The sequence below is a fragment of the Crocodylus siamensis genome, chromosome 14, assembly GCF_052110815.1.
Source record: "Crocodylus siamensis isolate JL-2025a chromosome 14, ASM5211081v1, whole genome shotgun sequence".
Classification (NCBI taxonomy): Eukaryota; Metazoa; Chordata; order Crocodylia; family Crocodylidae; genus Crocodylus; species Crocodylus siamensis.
The window spans coordinates 12,812,456-12,834,619 of NC_143408.1; the positions used below are offsets into that span (position 1 = coordinate 12,812,456).

A 22,164-nucleotide genomic window follows, 5' to 3' on the forward strand; every position below is an offset into this window, starting at 1 on the left:
GGATTTTATTAACTCCACAAAACATACCATAGAGATGGCCACTGTTTTACACTGGAACATTTTTGCAAATGGGATTTTCACTAATTTCATTTTGGTGAAAATTTTCAGGTTTTGCCTGAAAAATCCTAAACTTCAAAAAAAAATTTTTTGATTTTATCTTTTTTTGGTGAAAACACAATCAGCTTTCCTTTATCAAAACCTGAGCTTGCTTTGTCATTTGTTCCCTGCAGTGAGCTTTTCTCCCTGGAATTCTTTTGTCCAGTACCTAGCATTTCTTCTTCATTACAACTTTTCCTCTTGTACTTGTCTTCTAGAGCAATTCTCAATCAGGGTGCCACAGTACCCTGGAGTGCCTTGAGATCCTTTCAAGGTTGCCACAGGGTATCACACAGTATTAGCACTTCCAGGTGTTCAAATACAATTCACAAGATAAATCCAGACATTTCAAATAGGAATTTATAATGTAATAAAAGTTCTGATCTTTCTGGGTGCATGTACTATGGAGCTGACTTATTAGCTCCATAGTAGAGTGTCACCATCTACACATATGGTGCTATTAGGCCAGGGTAAACTAATTAATTCCACCATAGGATAGTATTGCCCAACACAAGTTCTATCCTATGGCAGAGTTATTTACTTCATTGAAACACATATGTAGATGCAGACTGGAGCTGGCTGAGGCACAAGGGTGCTACAATCTGTGGGCTGCCTACCAGCTAGCCTTACACTGGAGCACCCTCATGACCCGTCCAGGCCCTCTGTAGCATGTTGAGCTGTCTGGGCTGGCAGGCTAACCCCTGGGCCTGCTGCCTGCTGGGGCTGTGCTGTCCCAGCTCAATATGCTATAATCCCAGGGGCATGTGTAAACACAGCACCCAGGAGCAATTAATTCTGGTGTGAACTGTGCCAGAGTTCATTGTGTTGCACAAATTTTACATGTAAATACGTCCCCTGTGTTCTTTGCAAGGGAAAACATTGCTCTATTATTTTCCCATAGTCAAAAGATAAGAGAAAAAGCAGGCATTTTCTGTCTTAAGTCTGATAAGGGGTGCCTCAAGTTAAAGAAGATTAAGAAACAGTGGTCTAGTATCAGGGTGGGTCCAGAGTGGAGGGCATAGGACAGTGAGATGTAATGCCAGGGCTTGCTGTGATGTCCCAGCTGGAGTGGGCAGGAGGGGCATTGAAGCTTCCCTGGGGTAGGAGTGGGGGGGGCCAAAAGTAGTAGCAGGCAGGAGATGGGGGCAAGGGAATATACCTGTGAGCAAGAAGGGGAAGGAAGGTATTCTTATCTGCACTGGGGACTTTTAGAAAGCCCCCAGAGGTTCCAGTGTCATGGTCTTCCCATACTGGTTGGTGTAAGGGGAAGAGGAAGAGATTAGGAATGAGGTGCAGCTGTCTCTGCACTGTGTGTACCTGTTCCCACACCCCACTTTGCCAAATCGTGGATCTGTCCTTGCCTAGTATAATCCCATATCCGTTCTGTGATATCAGTTCTGTAGCCTTTTATCCCTGTAAGAGCTGAGAAATCTGGCCCTCGGTAATGAAACATATGGGGGGCCTTTATTATGTGCCCAGTGGAAAATGTTTAGAATATGATAGCTTTAAAGTTGTGTAAATGGAGGTGCTAAAATGACAATTATTCTGAACTGAAGTTTCTGTGAGGATCCTACCTTCTTGTAGCTATAGTAAGTAGCTGTATAGTAAGTAGCTGTATAGCAGTAAGTAGCTGTATAGCTGTAAGTAGCTGTATAGTAAGTAGCTGTTCTTTGTTCATGCCTAATGTGGCCAGGAGCTCCATATGGAGAATAACTTTGTTTCCTGCAATAGGAATATAAATACTGGTATAGTATAAGAATAATGCGTTCTACAGTGAGTTTTGAGAACCTTTCTAATACTAGGGTTCTATATACTGAATTCATCTACATACACAATTAATTCAAAGCAATAAACTCTGAAGCAGTTTGAGCCTGAGTAAACTACTCCCAGGTGTAGTGTCTACACATGCACATAGGACGGGAGCAATTTGATGCAGGGCAAAGCAGTTTACACCAGGGCTGCTCCTGCTTTCTTCTGTCCAGAACTCCAGGTGACAGCATTGGGTGATGGAGGGGCTGGCTAGGGCATGAGGATGTTGAAAGTGCAGAGCTGTATGGCTAGGCAGCAGGCAGGAATCTAACCCCCTATTGGCTGGGCTAATACACCCACGGTGAGCATCTACATGTACATTTAATCACAGTTAATTACTCTGCCATAAGATAGTACTTCTTATGGTGATGTTAATTAATCTACTGAAGCCTAATATCATTGCATGTGTAGATGGTGAAGCTTTACTCTGTAGCCAATTAGTCTACTCTGCAGTAAAACACATGTGTAGATATGGCCACTGACTCTTAAATCTACCCAAGTCTGTAAGATGAGTGCTGCATAGATGAGAAGAGAGAAGCATATATAGAGAAGACAGGAGGATTGGTTCCCACCATAGTAGCACCTCTTATTGCAGAAGCACCATGGGCACGTCTATACATATGCTTTAATGTGCATTAACCTATTTTAATGCACATTAAAGCGTCACAGAAGAATCATGCTCTTTAGCTAATGTGCATAAAAATAGGCTAATGCACATTCTTCTGGTACCTCACAATGGAGGTACTAAATTTAATGCACCTAAAGCACTTTATTGAATGTATAGATGTGCCCCATGTGTCCCCACCCATTGAGCCTTTGCTACCCAGCTCAAGCCCCTAAATCCAGCAGCTCCAGTTCTCCTCCCTTCAGCCTAAATGTTTCAAAATATGAGCTGATTTCTCTCCTCCTTTAACATAACTGCCATCAATAGTTATTCTTTCACTTGGACTGATGTGTGAAAGAACATTGATGACCAATCTGGAGAAAAGCAGTAACAAGCAGAAAGTTCTTCTGTGATCATTGTAGTCAGCAGATCTGACTCTGAAAGGTCCTATTTGCTAAACAAATTGAGATCAAACTTTAAGTAAGAAACTCTTCACAAGTTCCACTACACAAAGGTTTTAACAAGCAGCACTCCCTCCCTCCCCCCTCAAAAGGCACTTATTATTTTATGATTTTCAGGGCTTATCTCCACTGAAGGCCCAGTCCTGTAGCCTTTTTATCCCTGTAAGAGCTGAGAAATCTGGCCCTCGGTAATGAAACATATGGGTGGCCTAATACCCTTATTAGTTAAAATTTATGTGCCCAGTGGAAAATGTTTCGAATATAATAGCTTTAAAGTTATGTAAATGGAGGTGCTAAAATGACAATTATTCTGAACTGAAGTTTGTCAGACCCAATGGGAACTCAGAGGAAGAGTAAAGTTGGTAGTTAGCACAAGCCACTTAAAATATAATGAGATTCTTTCATTATTTTGAGGCCTCAGTCTGACAAATTCCATTTGACCAGTATAAGGTGTACTGGGGTTGGTTTTAAGATAAAGCTTGATAGATCCATAAAAGCACTTATATGATATGGTTGCAAGGGGCTATGCAGTATGATTCTGGAGGGTCTTCCAGTGCTGTCTTACATTCCTAAAGACTTACTTCTGTAAGTAAGAGCTGCAGGATTACACTGTTGAATGGGAAAACAAGCCAAAATCAGTTTTGAGCAGAATTTTGAAGTCCATGGAGCAGATGGATTCTGAATGAGGATGAAGTGAGTAGCAGGTAGTATTTGGAGGTAATATCTTTGTATTAGCATTACAAGGAGGAAATGTTGCTGTTGCTGCTGCAAGGGCTTTTCCTTAGCTTTTGTTAAATATCAGTGTGGGCTGGTTCCATGTACTACGTCAGACTCAGGAGTCTGATGTGTCAGTGTTTACCCACACAAGAAAACTTCTTCCTTCCTTCTACTAGTGTTACGAACAAGATTCACATCCAACACTACACCAGGAATATGAAGGAAGCAGCTGTAATACGTCTGAAGCTGATCAAGAGAAACAAAGTTTTCTATTCACTTATTTATAATGGTGTGAAGATTCCTTAGCAGATAGAGTGGGTTTTGTTTGGGGTGTAATACTTCTACCTTCCCCAGTGCTGTCTAGGACTTTCCTCTTCACTCTGTGAGATCTGCAAGGCCATCATTATGTCTGGACAAGTGATGACAAACAAATCCTCTGCTGAAGTTTGTTTATGTTTTCGCTGAGATTATTTAATGCTACTAATTCCATGTAAATTATCTACCATTGCTGATGACAAAGAGGAGATGAAAAGGGCAGTGACATTAGCCATCATTAGAATAAGAATCATGTATTCCTCACAGCCAAGATGCACATAATTAGAAATTAGAAAAAGGTCAGATCTTGCCATTATCAACTCAATCAGCTGCTGAGTGCCACACAGTCAATTAATTCAGCATCTGTATTTTTTACAACCCCACGCACGTATTCCATTGGACTGTAACTCTTTATCCAGACAGATATACTGTGCAATGAAGCAGGAACATAAAATAAAAGACCCTAAGCAAATGAGCTGAGATAATTGAGAGATTTAGTGTGTGTGTGTGTGTGTGTGTGTGTGTGTGTGTGTGTGTGTGTGTGAAATCTTCTTGCCTTTGCCCTTGAATATTGACTTTCATAAATGTGATTGTTGGATGCAGCCCCTGGTCTGAGGGAACCCTGTCCCCAAGAGTACCTTTCTGGAGCTACATCTTTCTTTGTGCACATTTTCCAAATAGTTGTGGAGAACTTAATTTCCTAGGGCATATGCCAGTCATTTTTAAAATCTTGTTTAATCTTGTGCATTGTTCCCATTTATTTAACAGAAAAGAAGTAGAAAACAGAGTATTGGGGTGCATACATTCACAAGCATATCAAAGCAAACACATATGTGTTGCAGCAAGAGCTGAAAAACCAATATATCCCATGGGATTTCAACTCTTTAATCCAAACACTTGCTTGAGTAGATGGAAAGCAAAGGGAGTTTATTCCCTCCTTGCCCTGGCTACCCATACTTCTTTGTCCTTCATTTTGTCTCCCTCCTGGCTTTGTGACTCACTTGAAAAAGCCTTAATGGTAATTTATGAAGGAGAGATATTTCTGTACCTTGAGACCTCCGTTTTTCTCCTACCCATTTTCAGTACCTCTTATATAACCTGAGTACACAAACTAGTAAAGGGCAAAACAGGCCTCCCCAGTGTTTCTTGTTTTCCACTGCTGCCCCTGGAAGGGTTCGGTGGAATTGATTGCCAATCCATTTAAATATGCATAGTCAATTCTACCCATGAACAGTTGTGGCAAACTGTTTGTAAAGATAAGCAGTATGATTTATACATTAAAAAACCCTTTGAAATGTAAAGACTTTTATTATATAAAACTTAATTTATTGCCCTGTAGTGAATATTTGAAACTTTATCTATTATATGAGATTTCAAACTGAGCTGTGAAACTTAAGGTTCTAGTTCCATAAGAGGGCAGTTTTAATGTGTAATTTCTTAAATATTTATGGTGTACATTTTAATGAGGCCTGGGTTTTGCTCTAGAATAGGCATACAACTGTGTTGCTAATCCATAATCTTGTTAATAGAAAAAATGTCCTTGATCAGAACAATCAAATGCATTTTTACACCCAATGCTTAATGTCTGAAATTTGTTTGGACATTTTTTTTTTAATCGGGATGGTAACTCTTGCTAATTTATATGTCTTATAATACTGGGTGAATCCACACAAGACATTTACTTGGGAGTTGACTAATTAGCTCCACAGTAAAGTCTCAGCATCTATATATGCTGCCCTATGAGGCCACAGTAAAGTAATAAATACCACTGTAGTTTAGTACTTGTAAACACAAGTACTATCCTGCTGCAGTGTTATTTAGTGTGCCACAATACATTTCTGGATGCTGATGGGGCTGCCTGGGGCATCACGGTGTTTTAGTACAGGGGCTGTCTATTAGCTAGCCTTGCACTGGAGCACCCTCGTGCCCAAGCCAGTCCCTTCACAGCATTTTGAGCCAGGTTGAAGCAGCCTCAGGCTGGCAGGCTGACCCCCTGGATCTCCTGCCTGCTGGGGCTGCTCCAACCCAGCTTAATGTGCTGTGGTCCAGGGCACACATGTAAACATGGTGCCCGGGACTTTATAAAGTCAAATTATTTCATATGTAGATACACTTATTGACTAGCAAAATAACCTTTAAGCAGTGGCAAAGCACTTCTTGGGGAAGGAGATTATTTTTTATATTTATTTTCTTTGATCAGTAATGACAAAACTCCACAATCTAAGAACACTGCATTCCTGTACTAATACCATAGTCCTCAAATATTGGCTGAGACTGGGTTAGAGATGGCCTGTTATTGTTTCTGTCATCTAAGTGTCCAGATCATGTATGTGGCATTTGTGGTTGTCTAAGTGCTAAAAATGTCCCTTACATGATGGTTGGAATTCTGTTCCTGGGTGTGTATCTGAGTGAAGGGATACATGACCAGGAATAGATTTCCAACTGGTGTGCAAGTGACATTTTTGGCACTGAGACAGTCAAATGGATTACCAAATCTGGACACGTAGCTGACCAGAAAATAATTGAATTCTACCCTGTTTGGCTACAAGACCAGAAATTGTACAAGGATACTAAATCCTATTTCAAATTTTGCACCTGAATGAGAGTTATTTATGCCATTTTTGGCATTTCTGCAGATTCTATTTCCACGTTCATAGCTATTTTTTCTGTACATGAGTATTTGGAGTTACTAATAGGAAGCTGATAGACTCGGATTGATTTCTTCTCTTTGTTTATTTCTATCAGATGGTGAAAGCAATTCAGGTTCTGAGAATCCATCTGCTGGAGCTGGAGAAGGTGAATGAATTGTGCAAGGACTTTTGTAACCGTTATATCACCTGCCTCAAAACTAAGATGCACAGCGACAACTTACTCAGGAATGACCTTGGAGGTCCCTACTCCCCAAACCAGTCCTCCATAAACCTACACCAACAGGTAATGGCTAAAGACACCTACCACACATGCATCCCTGAAACCTGGTTTGGAGATTGTTGTTCTACAAACAATTATGTTCCATTTGCTAAAGTTCCTTCTTATTTTAATCCAGTAACCAGAAGACTACAGTTATCCTAGCTGGCTTTTATGAGACTGAGGTTTTCTGTCTGACCAGAGAAGTAAGGTACTATGGGAATCTTAAAAAAAACCTCTCTAAATAAAAACAAAATCATTCATTTTCTACCTCAGAACTTATGGCCAAATTCTAGAAGTGCTTCCCCCACTAATTGGCTTCTCCACCACCTGTACCAAAAAGTAATCCCTGACATACTCCAAGAACTTGCTGAACGATCATGTTACCTTCCCAGGACATGTTTTGGTAATTACATTCCTGCATGAGCAGTAGGTCCTTGTGATTTGGACAGGTCCATTAGTTGTTGAAAAAAAGATTTGTTCACCTCCCCTCTGTGGTTTGGTAGTCTATAGGAGATACCTACTGTGACATCACTCGTGCTGTTCTCTCTCACCTTAACCCAGGCTTTGAACAGGCCTACTTTCCATTTTGTATGGCACCTTGAAACAAATGTCTTTTTATGTATAGAGCAACACCTCCTTTTTCATCTATCTGTCTTTCTGAACAAGTTATACCCATTGATGATAATATTCCAGCCATGCAAACTATCTCATCAGGTCTGTTATCTCAGCTACTTCAGACTTCAATGAGTATCCTAGGCCTTCCAGTTCTTCCTATTCATTCCTTAAGCTCCTCACATTAATATATAAACAATTTGATAACTCCAATTTGCCTGATTTACTCTAAGAATATTTGTAAGACTTCCCATATTGCCTTCTGTTACTTGTTTTTTACTCCTGGCATCCAACATTTTACTTACCTCTGGGCCCCCATTGAGCCTAGTTTAAAACCTACTTCACTAGGTTAATGAACCTGTATGGAAGGATGCACTATCTTGTCTTCATTAAGTAGACCACCTCTCTTCCCAGAAATGCTGGCAATTAAATATAGAGAGGTAGCTGAAGAGCTTGTAAAGCATTATTAGAACCGTGGGAAATTCTGATTCTCACTTTTCCAAATCTTATATTGACGATTTGAAATATTTTTCATGGAATATTGCAGAAAGTTCACAAACGTGAAAACTATTGATTTTGGAACATCATAGCAAAAAGGACAAGATTTATAGTTACAAAAACTTGTACAAAAATTTCACCAGCCTCAGGCCTAATTTTTTATTTTGTAATTAACTTTTTAAAAAAAACTTTTCCTTGTACCAAGGCCAGATTTGGCCCTTTAGATTAGCTATCATTGATCCACTGGACTGACAGAGCAGTAACGCAAGGGACTTTTCTTCCCAGGTCTCACTAGTGTTGCCTTCTGCCTTTTGTTTTTAGACGCAGCACAGGCAGCTTCTGTGATGTGGTTGAGTGCATTACTTCTATAGTATTCCATCCTGCCTGAACATTGCTAACTTAATTTCTCACTGCATCCTAAGCTATTTTATGGGATTGATTTATTGAAACTTTTGTTCAGATGCTGACTGAACAGCTGAGTGTACAGAACATTTAAAAGAACATGAAACAAAATGGGAGGCAAAAAAGCATGAAGTAAACCGTCTTTTGGTCCAATGGCAAAGTTCACAGGATTGTTCAAGGCAAACAGAAAAATCAAAATTAAACTTTAGTAAAACTGGTGAAAAAGAGGTAACATGAGAAGGAAATTAAGGATCTCAACAGAGATTATAGACAGACATAACATTTGAAACGCCTTTGAAATACTTCAAAGGGCCAGCCATACATATGTACATGCTCTCAGAAGGATCCCAAAAGTGGCCAAAGTACTCCAAAATAGAACTTCCTAAAAAGAGGTACTGTTTAGAAGTACTTCATTTCCTATTACATCAGCACGCAGAGAGGGGGTCCATGTGTCCTCTAGAAGTCCACAGTGCTCTTGCTCTGTCCACTCTTTTCCATGAGAGTGGATAGGATGACTAATAGCCTGCCTGCTCCCCTGCCCATGTGTTCCTGCTCCCTGGCTTCTGTTACCCGCAAATGCCTAGAGCAAGGACATTAATAGCAACCAGAGTGGTAGGGCTCTCTGGACTCTAGGCATACCTGAGGCCCTGACCTCTGCCAGTACTCAAGGTGATCCTGAAGCCACAGTTGCTCCCAGCACTCAGGACACTCTCCAGTCTATCCCAACCATACAGTTGGTTCAATAAAAGCAATCCTTGCCTCTCACAAGTTCTTATTATTTTCAAGTGTCATTCTTTATTGTGAAAATGATAGCTAATGAATACACATTTCACAAACAAAGATCTGCAGAGGTAGGAAAGAGAACAATAAAGGAAGTTAACAGAATTGCTGGGAAATTAAACATTAGTCCTCACCATACAAGATATTGGGAAATATGCATTCTGGACTTATTTATTTCTGATAGTAGCAATGAGACATTTATTTACATATTTATTCATTTTTCTGATTTATAAACAGTAACAAGAGGGATTAATCTAGATAAAAATTCTCAGCTAGGGTGACATGGGATCCTTTTAAGGGCAACACTGCACTGCCAGAAGGAACCTCCCTGCTGTGCCTCTGTTTCCATGACTGTGGCAGGACAAGGCACTCCATTTCAGGTTAGCCTGATGAGAGGAGCACCATGAGGCTTCTGGCCCATCTGAGGACCCAGACGAGAACATCACTGCCACAGACAGGAGGGCTACCCCTGTCCCTGCACTTTTTTGTAGGCAAGGAGCACCCCCAGGTCTTCAGACATTTAGGGAAAGGCAGGAGGCATGTCTCTCTTGTGCATGGAAAAGGAGGGGCTCCCTCTGCCTGTATTCCTGGAAGGTGCCACTAAATTCAGAAGAGTTATGGAGGAATACCTGAGTCTGAAAAAGTTAAGAACCCCTGATCTAGATTATAATGAGTGGTATTGTATTTTCTTGTTGGTTGTCTGCATGTTCAGATTTGGTCATTTGCATGGCAGTTCTGATTGTCTAAGTGTCAAAACACAAATAGGAATTCTATTCCTCATAGCATGGGCTGTGCTTGTATACAGTCATTTGTGCATGCACAGTGGCAACAAAATGGAAGAAAGGGAGGCAAGCTGGCTTATCTTTTGTCTCCAGTACTTGAGTGGATAGAGTATGCAACTAGGATGCCAGAGGACCTGGGTGCCAAGCTCTGCCTCACCCAAGGGTGTGAACCCGCATCTAAGATTTCCCAGGATAGCATGCTAACCACTAGGGCTGTGCAAAGCTTCGGTCCCTGATTCGATGTGGCAGAGATGCAGCCCAATTCGGTGGCTGAATCTCTGAATTGAATTGGAGGACCATTTAATCTCTCTGAATCAAATTGGAATCCTTCAAATCAATTAGGAGAGATCTGGAAAGATTTGTAGATTTGGACGTAGACACAGCTTTAAATGTTTTTTCTACATACCTCTAGGGAGCAGGGGCTCATGAATGCTGTGATGCTGGGGTGCATGGGCTCCCGTATGGCTCGGCAGCAGACCCAGAAGCGGACCAGAAGCACTTCTGGTCCACTTCCAGGTCCACTGGGGAGTGTGCTGGCTCCCCCTCAGCTCAGTGACTGGTACCTCCTCAGTCGGGGGGGGCAACCAGGGTCTCCCTGTGGCCAATTGCCAAGCTGGTAGACAACGGGGGGCAGAGGGCAGTGGGCTCCCTGGCAGACCCAGAAGTGGACTGGAAGTAGTTCCAGTCCACTTCTGAGTTTACTGCTGAGCATGTGGACTCCCCCCCACCCCACTCCTGTGGAGCACTCCATCCACCCCAGCATTGTAGGATTCACGAGTCACGCATGCTACCTCAAGGTACATAGAAAAAACATTTAAAGCTGTGTCTATGTCTGAATCGCTGATTCTCTGAATGAGCACTGAATCTTCAGATTCAGATTCAGCTGAATCAAATCAGGGATAGCAATCTGAATCAGATCACTGTCCAAATCGGAATCCCAATTGAATAGGGCCCTCTTCGCGCACCCCTACTAACCACCTATTCCATAGCTGAAGCATTACTTAGTTCAGGCTCTGGCATTCCTTTTAAAGCTGAGCCACTAACACAGTCACTTGAAAAAATGGTTGGACAGCACTACAAAAAGGAAACTTCTGACTTCATGGAATCATAGTATTATAGAAAATTAGGGTTGGAAGGGACCTCAGGAGGTCATCTAGTTGAACCCCTGATCAAAGCAGGACCATCCCCAACTAGATCATCCCAGCCAATGCTTTGTCTAGCCAGGTCTTTTAAACCTCTCTGGTACCCTGTTCCAGTGCTTTACTACCCTCCTAGTGAGAGAGTGTTTTCTTATCATAGAATCATAGAAGTCAGGCCAGGAGGGACCTTGTAGATCTTCAAGTCCGACCCCCCACCTGGGTGGGAGAAAACCTGGACTCAAATGAGTCCAGCCAAGTAGGCATCAGGCCTCTTCTTAAAGACCCCCAGGGTAGGAGCCAGCACCACTTCCCTTGGAAGTTGGTTCCAGCTCCTAGCCACCCTAACTGTGAAGTAGTTCTTGCAGATGTCTAATCTAAACCTACTCTCCAACAACTTGTGGCTGTTATTCCTTGTTATGCCAGGGGGCGCTAGGGGAAACAGTGTCTCTCCCAAACCCTTCTGGTCCCCCCTAGTGAGTTTATAGACAGTCACCAGGTCCCCCCTCAGCCTTCTCTTGTGAAGGCTGAACAGGTTTAGGTCCCTCAGTCTTTCATTGTAGGGTCTGCCCTGTTGTCCCCGGATCATGCGGGTGGCCCTCTTCTGGACCCTTTCAATGCTGTCCACATCCCTCCTGAAGTGGGGCACACAGAACTGGATGGAGTACTCCAGCTGTGGCCTGATCAGCGTTGCATAGAAGGGGGAGGATCACCTCCCTGGCTCTGCTTGAGATGCACCTGTGGATGCACGACAAGGTGCGGATAGCCCTGCCAACCGTGACCTTGCACTGTCGGCCCATGTTCATCTTGGAGTCAATAATGACTCCAAGATCCCTTTCTGCCTCCATGCTCTCAAGAAGGGAGTTTCCCATTCTTTAAGTGTGCTGCTGATTTTCTACTGCCCAAGTGCAGCACCCTGCACTCGTCAGTATTGAAACGCATCCTGTTTATGTTAGCCCACCCCTGTAACCTATCCAGATCTTGCTGCAATCTTTCCCTCCCTACTAGCGTGCTCACCTCACCCCAAATTTTGGTATCATCAGCGAATTTAAACAGGTTGCTTTTCACCCCGTCGTCCAAATCGCTGATGAAGAAATTGAACAGCGCAGGCGCAAGGACCGAGCCCTGGGGGACTCCATTGCCCACTTCCCCCCCAGGTCAAATATGACCCGTCCACCACCACCCTCTAAGTACGACCCTTGAGCCAATCTGCTATCCATCTGACTGTGTAGGCATCAATGCCACAGTTGCCTAGTTTTTTTAATGAGGATGGGGTGGGAGACGGTGTCAAAGGCCTTGCTGAAGTCTAGAAAGACTATGTCCACGGCGACACCTGCATCCATTGCCTTTGTGACCTGATCATAAAAGGCAATCAGGTTGGTCTGACATGACCTGTCCCTAATGAGACCGTGCTGGTTGCCCTTGAGCATCATCCCATCACAGATGTGCTCCTTGAGGATCTTCTCAAAGAGTTTCCCAAGGATTGAGGTAAGACTGACGGGCCTATAGTTGCCTGGGTCCTTTCTCTTCCCTTTTTTGAAGGTGGGGACCATGTTAGCTATCTTCCAATCATGTGGCACCTGGCCCGAGCACCATGAGCACTCATAAAGCCGTGCCAAGGGCCCTGCAATAACCCCAGCTAGCTCCCTCAACACCCTGGGGTGGAGAGCATCTGGACCTGCTGACTTGAACACGTCCAGCCCCTCCAGAAGCTCTCTAACCCAGTCCTCCCCAACCCGAGGTCTGGAGGCATTCCCTTCGAGTCCATCTTGCATCACAGCGGGGAAGTCCGGGTCCCTGCACAAGAAAATGGAGGTGAAGAATTGATTAAAGAGGTTCGCTTTCTCCTCTGGCACAACCACCAGCTTGCCCAGTGTATTTTGCAGGGGCCCCACATTACCCGGTGCCTTCTTCATCCTCCCTATATATTTGAAAAAGGACTTTTTATTATCCTTGATCTTGGACGCTAGTCCTAGCTCTATGTCCGCCTTAGCTTTCCTGACAGCCCCCCTGCAGGCCCAAGCAAAGGAGGTATACTCCTCTTTGGAGATAGCACCCCCCTTCCACCAGGTGTATGCCACCTTTTTGGCAATCAGGCATTCCTGGACACCCTTGGAAAGCCAGGGGGGCTTTCGGGCACTCTTGCCCCGCCCCCCCTTCAGCACTTAATATCTAATATAAAATTTCCTTGTTGCAGTTTGAGAATGTTGCTCCTTGTTCTGTTATCTGTCACCACTGAGAACAATCTAGCTCCATGGTCTGGTAGTTCAAGGGTGCTATCAACCCCCCACCAGTCTTCTCTTCTGCAGACTAAATAAACCCAGTTTCCTCAGCTACTCCTCAGAAGTTATGTGCCCTAGTCTCCTAACCATTTTTGTTGCCTTCCACTGGACTCTCTCCAATTTGTCTACATCCTTTCTGTAGTAGGCAGCCCAAAAGTGGACACAGTACTCCAGATGTGGCTTCACCAGTGCTGAAGAGAGGGGGATAATCACTTCCCTTGATCTGCTAATAGTGCTTCTACCTATGTAGTCCAATATGCCATTAACCTTCTTTGCAACAAGGGCACACTGTTGGTTCATATTCAGCCTCTTGTCCACTGTAACTGCCAGGGCCTTTTCTGCAGAGCTGCTGCCTAGCCAGTCAGTCCCCAGCCTTGGTGCATGGGATTTTTCTGTCCTAAGTTCAGGACTTTGCACTTTTCCTTCTTGAACATCATGAGATTTCTTTTGGTCCAATCCTCAAATTTGTGTAGGTCTCTCTCGGCACATCTACATGAGATGCTACTGCTCAGTGGTGACTGTGCATTTATTTAGTACTTGTATAAACAATTAAATAAATATTCAGTAAGCAGAGTTACTGTGTAGTAGTGCAGGTGAATGCCATTTTTATGATGCTACCGTGCAGTAGCCTAATACTATTGCACAGTAGCATCTTGGCACGGCTTTTGCCGTGAGATGCTACTGTGCAGTAGTATTCAGCTACTGTACAGTCAGTGTCTCATGTAGAGATGCCTTCAAAATCCTAGCACTACCCTCCCAGCATATCAACTACTCCCTCCAGCTTGGTGACATCTGCAAACTTCCTGAGTATGCATTCTATTAGACAAAACCAGCCCAAGGACCAACCCCTGAGACACCCCACTTGATACTGGCTGCCAATTAGACACTGAGCCATTGACTGCTACACTCTGAGCCCAATGGGCCAGCCAATTTTCTATTCACCTTACAGTCCATTCATCCAACCTGTACTTCTCCTGCTTGCCAGAGAAAATGTTGTGGTAGACTGTATCAAAAGCCTTGCTAAAGTCAAGGTATACCACATCCACTGTTCTACCCACATTCGCAAAACCAGTCATCTCAATCATAAAAGGCCATCAGGTTAGGCAGGCATGACTTGCCCTTGGCAAATCCATGCTGACTTTTCCTAATCATCTTCTTCTCCAAGTGCTTATAAGCAGATTCCTTGAGGACCTGCTCCATGATGTTTCATAGATTTCACAGATTGCATAGACATTAGGGCTGGAAGGGACCTCAGAAGATCATCAAGTCCAGCTCCCTGCCCCAGGGGCAGGAAGTCAGCTAGGGTCAAAGGATCCTAGCAAGATAGATGTCCAAATGTTTCTTAAAATAGTCCAGAGTAGGTGCTTACACAACTAATGGAGGCAGTTTATTCCAGGCCTTGGGGGCTTGGACAGTAAAGAAGTTTTTCCTTATGTCCAGCCTGAAATGGTCTTGGAGGAGTTTGTGTCCTGGGATTTGCTAGAATTCATCTATGGATGCAAGCCAGAGCTTTGCTCACTTTACCAGTTGTGACATTGCATTGGTGGCTCATAGTCTTGTGGTCAATCATGATCCCCCAGTCTCTTTCAGCTGTGGTGCTAGCAAACATAGCACTGCCAAGCCTATAAGTGTGCTGCATGTTATTTTTCCCCAACTACCTGGCATTTTTTGGTGTTGAATGTCATCAGGTTTCCATCTGCTATGTTTCCAGGGATTGAGGTGAGGCTGACTGGTCTGTACTTCTCTGGATCCTTCTTCTTCCCGTTTTTAAATATGGGAACTACATATGCCCTTTTCCAATAAACTGGGACCTCTCCTGATGGCCCTGAGTTTTCAAAGATGATGGCCGGTGGCTCTACAATCACATTGGCCAACTCCCTCAACACCTTTGGGCAGATTCCATCTGGCCCCATAGACTTGTATAAATCCAACTTTTCTAAATAGTCCCTAACCTATTCTTTTGCTCCAGTTGTCTGCTCATCCCCCCTCCACACTGTATTGCCAGGTGCAATAGTGAAGGAGCTGACCTTGCCTGTGAAGACCAAATTTAAAAAGGCATTCAGTAGTTCAGACTTTTCTGCATCATCTGTCACTAGGTTGCTTCCCCCATTCAATAAGGGACCCACATTTTCCCTGATCTTGTTGCTAACATACTTGTAGAAACCCTTATTGATACCCTTCACATCCCTTGCTAACTGCAACTCCAATTATGCTTTGGCCTTCCTGACTTCATTTCTGCATGCCTCAGGAATACTCCTGTACTCCTTCCTAGTCCCTAATTTTTTGTCTGTTTCCACTTCTTGTATGCTTCTTTTTGTGTGTTAGCACTTTGAACAGTTCCCTCCTAAGCCAAGCTGGTCTTCTGCCATACTTGCTAGTCTGCCTGCAAATTGTGATGGTTTGTTCCTGCACTCTCAGTTAGGCTTCTTTAAAGTACAGCCAGCTCTCTTGGACTCCTCTCCTCCTCAGACTGGATTCCCAGGGGATTCTGCCCATGGATGCTCTGAGTGAGATGAAGTCTGCATTTCTGAAGTCCAGAGTCCTTACTCTGCTGCTCTTCTTCTTTCCTTTCCTCAGATTCTTGAATCAGTAAGTTATGATGACTACTGCCCAGCAGGGCACGAAGAGCACTGCCCCTATTTGGCTGCTCCAACACTTGCACCAAAAAGTTGTTCCAAACACTCTTCAAAAACTCCCTGCATTGCCTGCACACTGCTGTATTGCCCTCCTAGTAGATGTCAGGGTGACTGTGAAGTCCCCCATGAGAACCAGTGCCAGTGATTAGGAAACTTCCTCTAGCTGTTTGAAGAAAGTCTCATACACCACATCCTCCTGGTCTGGTGGTCTATAGCAAAACCAAAACCAAAGCCCTGCAGGCAACATGACCTGCACAGACATGCATTGATCTGTAGGATGTCCCCACTCCTGCCTGGACCCTTTCCCTTCACTGGAAGGATCAAGGAGAATGCCACCTGCACATTAGTTCCCCATCACCCTTGCACCCAGAGCTCTGTACTAATTTTTGATCTGCTCGGGGTCTCCCCTGGCAGTATCAGCGGTGCTCACATGGATGAGCAGTATGGGGTACTGGAGAGCTATATATGCCCCTCTGTGAGATATCAGATCCAGGCTCTGGGCAAGCTGCAGACCTCCCAAAATAACAGGGCAGCCAATTTTATCATATTGCACAATTGGGAAGAGTTACACGTGGAAAAGTTTATTCTTGTACTTACCATAATAACAGAATCTGCTTTGGGGATGATTGGTAACATAGCCTAGACTGGTTTTCTTTTGATGAACTAGAGTCATGGGGCCTCTGTAGAGAAGCCATCTGGTAGGGATGAGGCCCATGATGTCCTAGGATCTGATGCAAATATGATGTTGGGAAGGTGACTCAATGAGGATGCTGTCCATAACTTCCAATGGAGCACTCTTGCCTGCTACAACTTGATGGAATGATTAAATTGTTGGGAGCTGGAGTGAAGGAGCAGCTTTCATCCTTGAGGTCTACCCTGGGATTCCTGGGGGCTCCTCCTCCCCTTGACACTCCCACCCGCCTTATGTTAATACTGTTGGTAAATGTCTGGGACAATCAGTCGGTTGCTGGCCTGGCTTGCTTGTATCCCAGTAGATCAATATTGTTGGTTGAAGTGTAATCCAGTCAGTCCTTGGCCCACCTGTCAGGGTCAATTGAATGATACCCACCTTGATTCATTCTTATCTTCCTATCACTGATGGCTGGTAGCAGATATATGGTCAGGCTGGGCCAACAGAGTTTGTTCATGATAATAAAGAAAACCATCTCAGTTGCAAAGTGCAAAGTCTCAGTCAAGTGCAAAGTCCTGAACTTAGGACAGAGCAATGCCATGCACTGGTACATACTGGAGACCAATCAGCTAAGCAGTAGCTGTGCAGAAAAGGATCTGGGAGCTTCAGTGAACAAGAAGCTGAATATGAGCCAACAGTGTGCCCTTGTTGCAAAGAAGGATAATGGCATACTGGGCTGAATTGGTAGAAGCATTGGCAGCAGATCAAGGAAAGTGATTATTCACCTTTATTTAGCATTTATGAGGCCACAGAACAACAGCCCAGGCCTTTGCTGCCACATAGGGTTGTGGCATGAAGTAGTATATTCAAACCCTTCTCCACTCCTTTCCCCACTTCCCACTCTGACTTGCTGCACTGTACTGTGAACAGAAAATTCTAGTGCTGTTGCTTCCTCAGTTAAGAGTCTTGGTTTTACCTTGGGACATCAATCACCAATGCTGGTTTGGGAGAAGATACAGTAATAGCTTATGAGACTGTTCCAAAGTAATTCATCCCATAAGAAAGATGAGAACTTGGAAGGAATATATTGCCTGGGTTTTCACGAGGTGGTGAAGCTACATAATTTCTCTTACACAGGATTTAGCTTAAACTAACTCTTGTAGCCTTATGGCATCAACCATAGCACATAGTGACATTTCTGAGAAGGTATACACATAGTTTTCACATTTGTTTCTGGTCAGCCACACCAGCAGGGGGCCACAGGGAATGGGGGAGTTCCCTATCTCCAGTTCTGATACTGCTCAGCTGTTGGCTCCTACCAGGAGCAGTGAGCTTGTCAGCATCAGGATGGGGTTGCTTTCTGCCCCTCATGTACCATCTCTGTGTGGCTCCCAGTTCACTACAGGAGCTGGGAGCCAAGCAGCAATGGGACTGGGGAGCTCTCTGCTTTCCCATTCAGCCCAGGAATCAATAGAAACTGTCCTGCTTGTGGGGCATTTGCCTGTTAGCCCCCAGCTGGCTGAATTTAAATGCCAAAATTGTAGCTGAACAAAACCCCATGACTAATAATTATGACACAAAAAAGAGAGCCCTCACTTGTTTTAGCTCAATAACTGAATGCTTAGGGCACTCACCCTGGAAATAGGAGTCTTGGACCACGTAGATGAAATGAAAGGCATGTGTTCATGACACTTTAAAGTGGGCTAAATGCTTTTGCACTGCTTTAATTGTGCTGGTGTTTGGATGCCTTGGTGGTATATTGCACATTAATTCCAGCCACTGTAGGAAATCCAGCAGTGTAATACACCTTAAAAGACTTGGGGCACAACAAACTAAAACTCCTTTGAGTTGGGGCCCCTAAAAAAATTAGAAAATTAATGTTTATCTGCCTCTGGTTACCTGTCATGCAGCACTCAATAGCTTGCCAAAACTCAGTAAGCATCCCTCTGCCTGAAATAACTGCCCACCCCTGATGTAGGAGCTGTGCTTTTTCGTGGGGATCAACTGTGGGCTGAACCCCCACCCCCGCGAATTCAGTAGGGGTCCCACAGTGGAGTTCGATTTTTTTTTTCTTGATCCCTATGTACCTATAGAAGGACTTTTTGTTGTCTATTTTGGAGCTTGATCTCCATGCCTATCTTGGCTTTTCGTGTCTCATACCTGCAGATCCTGGCCATGTACTCCTCTCTGTATGCTGAACTGTTTTTCCATTGCTTATATGCTTTTTTCTTTTTCAAGAGTTCCCTGATGTCCCTGTCCAAGCAGGTCTTTTGACCCCTTTCCTGCTTTTTGACTGCATGGGGGTGGCCTCTCTTTGGGCAGTGACACTTGTATCCTTAAGGAAGCTCCACCAATCCTGAACTCCCACATCATCCAGTTGATGGTTGTGGAGGGCATTTATAGCTCCAGACTCCTGAGCTTACGAAAGTGTCACAGGACACTAAGGTCCATTAAAAAGCTGAAACTGCTAGAAGAGTCTTAGCAGTGAGTTGGAAGCCTCAGCTGTTGGTTACCAGGGGAGCCAGAATGAGCTAGTGGCCCACACCTGTCAGCGGTCAGCTGACGGGAAGGGGCAGGGCTTGGCTCATACATAAACCCCAGAGCTGAGGCTAGGAAGGCAGTTCCCTGCCAGCAGCCAAGGGGGAAGGCACTCTCCCAGAGCAAGCAAAGGGGAGAGGCCTGACTGCAGGTACAGCCTCTGATACTGGTGAGAGATGGAGCACCCAGTGTAGCTTGAATGATGTTATAGCCAGGCAGCTTGGATTTATGTTATAGCCCAGGGGCTTTTGTTTTGTTTGCTGTTTAAGACTGGTGGTTTGGGTGAGGCTATTTGGGGAAGAAGAAGGCCTCATAGGGGACCCACGGCAGTGTGGGGACCCTGGCACCAGAGGGGGTGCAGTATTTTGGGGTGCACCAACCCCAGCGCCAGAGGGGGCGCAGCACTTTGCAGGGTCACAGAGAGCTCAAGCGCCAGTGAGGTGTGGAGTGAGACAGGGCTGCAGAGGGCCCAGGGAGGACAAGGGGGCCAAATTATAACAAGGCCCAGACCAAACAACTTCAGTACCATCTGTAAGGCTTGGGGCATGGTAAAGGGGTGGTTGGAGCCACACATAGCCCATAAGGCTAGGGTGCCCTGAAACACCCGTTGTGACTTCTTTCTTGGAACAGTACCCACCAGGGGTCCGGGAGTCCACGGGGTCAGACTGGACAGCAAACCATGTCCAAGAGGACATAAAGGCAGCTTTCCATACTATATATTTTCCATCAAAAACGTGTCAGGCAAGAATCAAGGGTTCCCATTGGGCCAACGTGGCACGGTAAGGGGGCCTTGGGGAGATCACGGCCATCCTGCAGGACTCTGTGCCATGACAGTCAGCACTAAGTCCAGAGTGGCTTTACACCTAGTCAGTCCTTCCACAGCCTGTGTCAAGAACAGGTCATCAATAGCTGCCAGGAGGTTGGTTGACCTGCTGGAGCTGGCTGAATGGTCTTCCCAAGAGATGTCAGGGTAGCTGAAGTCACCCATGAGAATCACGTCTTTGGTGATGTCTGCCTCTGGCAATTCCCTGGAGAATGCCTAATCACTCTTCTCTTCTTGGGAGGGATGCCTATATCATACTTCTACCGTCAGGTCCCTCTCTCCTGAGCCCTGTTGTGTCTTGATCCATACGGTCTGAAGGGACCTCTCCCTGCAATCAAACATGACTTCCAGGGAGGGGTACCGCTCTTTCACATAGAGGGCCACACCTCCCTTCTTCCCAACCTGATCCTTCCTATAGAGTCTATAGCCCTCAATGTCCACTGCCCAATTGTATGTATTGTCTCACCAGGTCTTCATCAACCCAGTGAGGTCAAATTCATCATCTGCCAGAAGGAGTGCCAGTTCATCCTGTTTCTTTTCCATAATTCTGGTGTTCCCATGAAGACATCTGAGTTACGCCTAGTCACGTCAGGTTTTCTGTCCCACTTCAAGTGCCTCAGGGCATTGGTACTCATCTGTGTATCCCCTATTTGAAATTCCTCCCTTGAGTCATCTTGGCCAGAGGATTTGTGTATAGCAGTGAAATCTACCCCCTCTCCCCTGGACATGCCTAGTTTAAAGCCCTCCTCAGCAAGTCGGTGATTCTTGTAAAGAAGAGCTTCTTCCCTCTGCCCGTGAGGTGAACACTATCTGTAGCATGCAGACCAGTGCTGTTGAACTGTATCCCAGGGTCATGGAATCCAAAACCAACATGGCAACACCGTTTCTGAAGCCTTTGGTTGACTTCCTCAATACACTCCACCCTCTGATGACCATGGCCTCTAACTGGGAAGATTGAAGAGAAGACCACTTGTGTTCCTAGTTCCTTGAGCTTTGCCCCCATGGGCTTGTAGTCCCTCATGATTCTCCAGGGGTTGTTTCTTACTGTGTCGTTATTGGCCACATGGACAAGGATCATAGGGTAGTGGTCTGTAGGATGGACCAGTTTTGGGATCCTTGCTGTTAAATCTCAGACCCTGGCTCCTCAAAGTCAGCAGACCTCTTAAGCCAAGGGGTCTGGACAACAAATGGCACCTTATGTTCCCCACAGCAAGGAATCCCCCAGCACAATCATTCTTCATTGCTTCTTTGGTGGGGGCGGCTGTTCCTGTCCTGTCTTTGGTGCAGAGAATGCTGTTGTCTAATCCGTTGATGATGAGACAGCTGTGTAGTTGTTGTGCAGGACTATTGGTGGAGCAGCTGATGCATGTCATGGCTTTGAGCCTGATGTGTCCAGTTTCCATGAGCCATCAGTTGGGGGGATCTTGCTCAAGCCCTCTCTTTTGCCTGGTCTTCATGGCATCCTCCTCCAGGCATAGGGCCTGGCAGTAAGCATCAGTATCTACCTTGTGTTCCCTGATGGTTCAAATGCTGCTCACCTCCTCCTGGAGCTCCCTCACCCGGCCTTCCAGAGTCTCAACCAGTGAGCTCATCCCACAAGTGGGAGTGCTTGAACCCCAGATCCCAACTTCCAGAAGATGTGCCAGGTAGCCTCCACAGCCTGGAGACAAGGCTTCCACCTGTTTGGAGGCCAGGACTATGGGCTCCATCTGGGTAAAGACCTCCGAAACACCAAGTGGGGGTGGTCCATCAGGATCAGGGAGTGTAGGCGTGTGGCATGTGCCCATCACCATGTTGCATGGTAGGCCCTATTCACTCAGCTCCTTAGGTGCTTGTTTGAGGTAGGTGTAATTACTCCCATGTGGGCCTCACCAGCAGCTGTTGCTGATGCTGCAGTCTGGTAGACAGGCTCAAGTAGTTGCCTGCAAGGGAATCCCTTGGCTTTCTGAGGAGCCCCTGTGATCCTGGGCCGTTCCCTGGAAGGAGTGGGGAAGGACTGGTTCCTTGTCACCTTTACCCGAGATCCAGTGTCAGAGGTCTGTCCCATGGCATGGGGGGATTCAATGACCTGGGGTGCAACAGGCACGGGATGTGCTGCGTGTCTCTTATGGGGTGCAACTCAGGGTTGAAAA

At 45.2% G+C, this 22,164-nt stretch overlaps 1 protein-coding gene across 9 annotated transcripts in view; it reads left to right on the plus strand.

Moving 5' to 3' along the window:
- Window positions 1-22,164, plus strand: part of PKNOX2 (PBX/knotted 1 homeobox 2) — an 827,020-nt gene that overhangs the window by 660,875 nt on the left and 143,981 nt on the right. For all 9 annotated transcript variants that reach the window (XM_090027048.1, XM_090027051.1, XM_090027055.1 and 6 more), the window contains one exon: window positions 6,748-6,936. In XM_090027048.1, coding sequence (XP_089883174.1) covers window positions 6,748-6,936 — 189 coding nt within the window. The remainder of the gene's footprint in view (window positions 1-6,747; window positions 6,937-22,164) is intronic.